A 7,467-nucleotide genomic window follows, 5' to 3' on the forward strand; every position below is an offset into this window, starting at 1 on the left:
GCTGAACATCTGCACTTTGGACATATATATTTGTTTACATATTATTCTACTTTGTCCGTAAGAAACATGTCCTTGGATTGCCACATCACAGGTTAACAGTTAAGCAAAAATTGATCTTCCTGGCTTATCAATTTACAACTGTCCCATGGTAATGCTCTGATCTGGAGGAAGCTGGGTTTTCTCCCCGCCCAGATAAATATAGTAGTTATTACTCAGGATTGGATATTTATAGGAAGGCATTTGACATCCTGGACCACTGAAAAACATATCCCACAGTTCTCTGCATTTAACAGACATTCTCCAATAGCTGGCCATTAAAATCCCATAAAGGTTGTAATGTTTAGTGTAGGGGAGGCAACCTTAAACACTCAAAGAGCCACAAAGGTCCGAACCGGAAACCCCGGTTCCTGTTCGATTCTGGAGCCAACCGGAAGTCCGGTTCCCCCACCATAGAGTCTCCTCCTAGCTTGGCCTCCTTTTTCCTCTACCTGTCCTAACCGAAAGCCCTATCAATTGTGGAGCCGACCAGCAACAGGGAGCCGCAGCAGAAGGATGAAAGAGCCACATGTGGCTCCAGAGCCACGGGTTGCCAATCCCTGGTTTAGTGGATGTCCAACCTCAGTCTGAGGATAATGAAAGATCAATTTCCCGTGATTTCAAGCCAAAACAACAAGCAGGTTTTAGATGACCCTGAGAAGCAGTTGATGATCTGTTTTGAAACAGAAATTGTGGTTGACACAGTTGGGTAATAGTGAAGAAAAAAAAAAGATTTGATTTTTTTAAAAAATTGAAGTATCAAAAGTGATGGAAATGCGGCATAAGTTCACCATAGAAATCTCTCCATCTCTTTCCAGCATTAAATGCAGTGGTGGGATTCAGCCGGTTCTCTCCAGATCGGGTGAACCAGTAGCGGCGACTGCAGGAGGCTCCGCCCACCTGCCCGGATGTAATATGCGAGCACTGCACATGCGCAGAAGGCCACATGAAAGCTCACATTTGCGAACCGGTAGGGAAGGTAAGTGAATCCCACCGCTGATTAAATGTCTATCCCTGTCAAATCCACCACTATTTTGAGGAAGAGCGTGTCATCTTTGAGGTAGCTGGGAATCTCAGTATGGCTGGCAAATAGAGGGCTTCCACTGGCCACATTGAGTTTCTGGTGAGGTTGCTGGAAAGAGGTGCTTTGGGGATCTGGGAGGAAGGTCTCCATCAGAGGCGACTTCTTTCGTGTGGGATCCAAGAGAGAGAAGGTGACCTTCTGTCGGAAAGGCCAAGGCAGAATGTCATCATAAGGCCCTTTGGCCAAAGCCAGGAAGAGTGAAAGATGGCCACCTTTGCCTACACCATCTCCATCAGGGTACAGTCGGACGTAGAGGCGGTATCCGAAAGGATGGGTGGCGAAAGCCGGAGAGAAGATGGAATTCCTTTTCCCACTTTTGGCATCCTTCAGGAGTTTGGAGAAATTCTCTACTTTCCAAATCAAGATTCCATCAGTGCTGGCCAGCTCTTGAGTAGATGGTACACAACCTTTGGTTCCATGAGGGTTGTTACGTGTTTCCTGAGAAATTTTGAGCAACTCCTCATACTGGGAACAGCAGTGTTGGAGCGTTTTCACATTGGAGACCTGCTGATTCAGCTGCCGGCGCAAAGATGCAACCATCAGCTCCATTGCCTCCATACGCAGCTGGACAGCTTCGATGTTCAGTGAAGGACCACCCTAGAGAAGGAGAAGATAAGCTCACATCAGGAAAAAGCCCAAAATTGGAGGCACAAAATCAAGTCAGTTCTCTCTCCCCATACCACTGTTCTCAAAAGTGCTACTGTTTTCCTCTTTGCTCATAGGTTCTAAATCAACAGGACCTTACAATAAAAAAACACCCTTTCTCTAAGCATTACCTCATGAAGTTTCTAAATTCATAGGACTTTACAATAAAATCATCCTTTCTCTAAACATTACCTCATGAAGTTTCTAAATTCATAGGACCTTACAATAAAATCACCCTTTCTCTAAGCATTACATTATGAGTGACATTTGTTCATGTCGCGCTTCCATGTTTTGATTGAAAAACCCCATTTTCTCTTGAGGTTCCTCAAAGTTCTCTTCTTCAATCTTTCAGTTCTTCTTTCTACAATTGCCTAGGTTCTCTTTGGAACCTAGTGGCATCTTAAGACTATATGAAGGGTCCATATAGTGGCCAACCAGATGCATTTTTAACTCAAAAAAATAAATAAATGACAAGAGTCCATAGGCTTGAGGCTATGGCCTCTTGTATTGTTGCTTCCCAGCAACTGATATTTAAGATCTCTCCATGATTCAGGCAATAGATTAGAACAGGGGTCAGCAACCTGCGGCTCTGGAACCACATGTGGCTCTTTCACCCCTCTTCTGTGGCTCCCTGTCACTCAAAATATGCGTCACAACTGCCAATGTGCGACACCGGTAGGCATGCAATTTATTGAGCTTTTCGACTCCTGGTGGGCCAACCATGAATAAATCCAAGAAAAGAAAAGTTTCAGAAGAAAACAGAATGTTTAATTCAACTACATATGCTAGTTTTGTGGCCGCTCAAGAAATAGTCAGGTTTTGTGGCTCCCTGTGTTTTCTTTTCTGTGGGAAACGGGTCCAAATGGCTCTTTGAGTGTTTAAGGTTGCAGACCCCTGGACTAGAAGGTACATGACCCCTGATCTGGTTCCTCTGATGCTCCGTGAATTCTCATTCTCCATAAATGTGTCCAAAGCCTTCATAAAACCATTTAAATTGGTATTTATGCCCTTCCGGGAATGATCATTTAAAATTGACCACTGAACGATGCATGGGTAAAGAATTAGGCTTTCAAAGTTTATTCAGTAACTTACCATAATAGGGGCAGTGACGCTCCAGTGTGCTTCCTTCTCTTTATTCTCATTTTGGTCTTCAGGAATCAAAGTGGCATTTTTTGTAGTTCCGATAGGTGCCTCAGGGAGGCATAAATGCTCCTAAAATTAAAAATCGGGACAGCATGGTTCAAACTAGGGTTTTTGACACTTGATCACGACTCTGACACATAAACCAGATTGAGAAGTTCTAAAAGCTTCCAAGTCCATGACGCATTTTAAAGTTTTTAACTCACACGGCTTTCTTCTGACAAAGATTCCAGGGAGTTGTACATTAGTAGCCAGATAAGCCCTTTTTTAGGTATTGCTAGTCTAATGCCCTCATAACAACAATACATCAGCTTGTATCTGGGATACACATTTCCCAGTCTTTCTTTCATAAATTGTCACATAGTTCTAGCCCTTTCCTCAAGGAAGATATGGATTTTTTATTTTTAATCCAGGAAATATTTCATTTAACCATTAACTTCATTTAAAACATATGAAGAATGGTTGCTGGATTTGGGTATGGCTAGTCTAGAGGAAAGAAGGACTAGGAGGAACATGATAGCAGTCTTCTAATATCTAAGGGGCTGCCACAAAGAAGAGGGGATCAAACTATTTTCCAAAGCACCAGAAGGTAGGACAGGAAACAATGGATGGAAACTAATCAAGGAGAGAAGCAAGCTGGAATTAAGGAGAAACTTCCTAAAAGTGAGAACAATTAACCAATAGAACAGCTTTCCCTTCAGAAATTGTGGGTGCTTCATCACTGGAGATTTTAAAGAAGAGACTGGATAGCCCCTTGTCTGAAATGAATGATATAGGCTCTCTCGCTTGGGCAGGGGGTTGGACTAGATGACCTCCAAGGTCCTTTCTAGCTCTATTCTGAATCTGAACCTGAATCTGAACTGTTGGGGTTTTATTACCAATATTTTTCATGATATTAGTAGTAGTATTAATTATGAAAATTGCCATCCACGCTTATGGACCAGTTCATAACTAGTATCACATTAAATCTTAATGAGATATTAATATATATTTTTAACAGTGAACTTGAGGGCTGACTGAAAAGCAATGAAAAGGGACTATGTTCATTGAAAATACCTGGTATGATTTCAGAGTTCCCGTCCACCTGCAGTCAAAATTTGGGCAGGCGATCTGTGTGTCGAGAGCGTCGTTCTCTGCTGCTCTGTCACTATGGAACTGAAAAGTGAAAGATTCAAGAAGTCAGATGACAATGATAAGAGTTGATCATGGTAACATTAAATCCATACCCTCCCTTCTAACACCAACTTCCACCAATAGGATGATCTCTACCATTAGGTGGACTGAGATAATAATGCCAGACAGTAGATCCTGAGAATTAATGGCAAGATGTCCCAAAGGCAACTTCCTTATTTTTCTTTGAAGACGTTTCACTTCTCATCCAAGAAGTTTCTTCATCCAGTCAGAGCTGAAGAAGCTTCTTGGACGAGAAGCGAAACGTCTTCAAAGAAAAACAAGAAAGTTCAGTTGCCTCTTGAAAAAGCACATTTAGGACCTAGACCTGAGATTCTCCATAGACATTTAGTGGGAAGATCTTACAGAAAAGGGTGAACGCCATACAGCTCAAGGGTCTCCAACATTGGCAACTTTAAGACTTGTGGACTTCATCTCCCAGAAATCCTCAGCTAGCAAAGCCAACTTTGCTGGCTGAGGAATTCTGGGAGTTGAAGTCCACAAGTCTTAAAGTTGCCAAGGTTGGAGTCTCCTGATATACATGACTTGAATTCTAAACTCTGTGGTGGTGGTGTATCTTCTGCCATGGGTAGTGAAGTTTCACTTTGGTCCGGCTTTTGTCCACCCCACAGCCTATCTTTTAAGATACAATTCCTCTCCCGCCACTAGATGGAACCTCCATTATGCGAATCAATCATATGACTTCTTTTGGCTTAGCAATGGAGGTGCACTCATGCCTTGTGGAGCACATTTTTGAGAACATCAGGAGAACCCCAACCCTGCTAGAACAAACCACCAGCCCTTCTAACCCCACTACGTTTTCTGACTTTACAAGGCTACACTAATTTCCAAGGGAGAAAGAATTCTCTAGAACAGGGGTCTCCAACCTTGGCAACTTTTAAGGTTGTTCAGGTCTGAGGACAATTGTGTTGAAACTCACCTCTTTGAGATGCAAGACCTTCTTACACGTAAGGCAGGAGACTATTCTCTCTGGGTCCCTGAGGAAGAAAAGAAAGGAAAAGGTGAACTGAGTGAAAATCTAACAACAATACATTTTGAAAGGACTCTTGTCCCACACAGAACCCTTCCAATCACCTGCTGCTTCCATCCTTCAACACGTCCTTCATTCCACTTATCCTTTGGCTCTTCCTTTTATAGTTAGGCAATATAACTCCATTTTGTGATTTGATTAATCAAATCCATTTCATTTTAGGTCTGTCCCTCCTTAACCAGGAAAATAAAAAACAGTGCTCAAGGCATCCAGCAATAAAACCCAACAGCAGGGCAGAATTCTGAGGAAAACCTCGTTCATTTGTCAAATTAAAAACTAACAGGGCATTTGAATACAGAACAGGAGAGAGCTGTTTTTATAGATTCTGTATTTTTATATTTATATTTGAAATGTAATACAGATTATGAAAATACAGAATCTATAAATACCACATGGGGATAACCTAAAAAACATAGGGGAATTGGAACATAGATCGTACTGTAATTTATTTTATTAATTTATTTTATTAGTCGTATTTCTATGCCGTCCACTCTCCGAGGACTCTGGGCGGCTTACACCAAAGACAGTATACTAAATAGCATATTGCCCCCTAACAATCTGGGTCCTCATTTTACCCACCTCGGAAGGATGGAAGGCTGAGTCAACCGTGAGATTTGATCCGCTGATCTGCTGAACTAGCAGTCAGCTGAAGTAGCTGCAGTACAGCACTCTAACCACTGCACCACCTCGGCTAATTGTTATAATTATAATTACATATTTATTACATCATTAATAATTATGATGTAATAATTATTATGAATATAGAACTAATTAAGGTAGTAATTAATTAAGGAACTTAGCCCGAAATCTGGTGAAAAAGTATGTATTAAGCAGGCAGATGCCTGAAATTAAAAAAAAAAAAAAAAGCAAAATAAGAACTTAATTCACAATTCATTCCAATCCAGAGAAAGGGTGGCTGACAAGTCCTCAGTCCCTATTAAGATCAGAACCAAATACCGTCCTGAGAAAAATCTATCTTTGTGAGCCATAGAAATGCCAAACGACTTGATGGCACATAACCAATCAATCACTCTTGAGCTTGGGGGTTCTGTCTGGGGTTCTGTCTGTCTGTCTGTCTATCACATAACCAATCAATCACTCTTGAGCTTGGGGGTTCTGTCTGTCTGTCTGTCTATCACATAACCAATCAATCACTCTTGAGCTTGGGGGTTCTGTCTGTCTGTCTGTCTATCACATAACCAATCAATCACTCTTGAGCTTGGGGGTTCTGTCTGTCTGTCTGTCTGTCTATCACATAACCAATCAATCACTCTTGAGCTTGGGGGTTCTGTCTGGGGTTCTGTCTGTCTGTCTGTCTATCACATAACCAATCAATCACTCTTGAGCTTGGGGGTTCTGTCTGTCTGTCTGTCTATCACATAACCAATCAATCACTCTTGAGCTTGGGGGTTCTGTCTGTCTGTCTGTCTGTCTATCACATAACCAATCAATCACTCTTGAGCTTGTGGGTCTCTCTCTCTCTCTCTCTCTCTCTATCTATCTATCTATCTTAGCTACCAATAAGAAAAGGAGGCAAAGATTTTCCCCCTTGGAACCAAAAAGGGCTTTTCTGCCAAATTATTACCGGTAAGAAGAGCAAATATTCTGGGAATTCAAGCTGCCACGGTTGAGAAACGCCGATCTAAGTCTAACCCTCAACTCGCCAAGTCAGAAAACCCGTGTCACAAATTTGTGTCCCCAGGAACACAACACACAACCCAACCGGCAAATCCAGATGTACAAAAAAGTCGATTTTCCTTTACACGCCCCCCCCACCTCCCCCCACACGGACTTAGTTCCAGTACAATTTTCAGCCTTCTCCGCCCGCACGCCGGACCCTTTCGAGTTCTGGCTGAGCATGATGGGGCTCGTAGTCCGGAAGCCTGAATGGAGAAGGGGGAGGGAAACGGGCACCCCCAGGTCGCGATTCTCCCTGCCTTCTCACCCACCCACCCCTGCCCCGAAGATCCTCCTTGCCCCTCACCTGAAGAGCCCTTTCACACATCTCCGGCAGTAGCGATGCCCGCATTCCGCCTGTTGCGGGTTGGTCAAGAGGAACCCGCACGCTTGGCACAGGAGTCCGACTTTGCCCAGAGGATCCATGGGCATCACGGAGCCGCGGAGCTTTCCCATCATCCACGAGCCGAGCTGGTCCCTCCAGGCGAAGTTTCCCAAGTTGGTCTCCGGATCGATCTGCCCCGCCCGTCGATCCGTCCGTCAATCAATCAATCAATCAATCAATCAAATAGATCTATCTATCAATCTATCTTTCTATCTATATCCCTTTCCACTCTTCCGTTCCGCTTCGTAAGCTGACTCCGCCGGCAGCCAGGCGGGTGGA

The 7,467-nt window shown here is 43.2% G+C and overlaps 1 protein-coding gene across 1 annotated transcript; it reads right to left on the reverse strand.

The window, feature by feature from the left end:
- Positions 1 to 784: 784 nt before the first annotated feature.
- LOC139309345 (TNF receptor-associated factor 2-like) lies at positions 785 to 7,262 on the reverse strand. Its single transcript, XM_070933404.1, has 5 exons — positions 7,111 to 7,262; positions 5,016 to 5,073; positions 3,962 to 4,060; positions 2,858 to 2,977; positions 785 to 1,717 (listed from the first exon to the last, which is right to left on the reverse strand). The coding sequence occupies exons 1-5, from the start codon at positions 7,260 to 7,262 to the stop codon at positions 1,037 to 1,039; spliced, it is 1,110 nt and encodes a 369-aa protein (XP_070789505.1). The 3' UTR covers positions 785 to 1,036.
- Positions 7,263 to 7,467: the final 205 nt, after the last annotated feature.

Source organism: Pituophis catenifer, unplaced genomic scaffold (genome assembly GCF_029215685.1).
Source record: "Pituophis catenifer annectens isolate HBS135680 unplaced genomic scaffold, rPitCat1.0.hap2 SCAF_2, whole genome shotgun sequence".
Classification (NCBI taxonomy): domain Eukaryota; kingdom Metazoa; phylum Chordata; class Lepidosauria; order Squamata; family Colubridae; genus Pituophis; species Pituophis catenifer.

Excerpts from the sequence above, each read along its gene's own strand:
- LOC139309345 (XM_070933404.1), bottom strand. The coding sequence starts at position 7,262 with ATGATGGGAAAGCTCCGCGGCTCCGTGATGCCCATGGATCCTCTGGGC. Across the intron at positions 5,074-7,110 it reads TGTGTGAAAGGGCTCTTCAG|GGACCCAGAGAGAATAGTCT; the intron begins GTGAGGGGCAAG and ends TTTCTTCCTCAG. Across the intron at positions 4,061-5,015 it reads AGGTCTTGCATCTCAAAGAG|TTCCATAGTGACAGAGCAGC; the intron begins GTGAGTTTCAAC and ends TTCACTTTTCAG.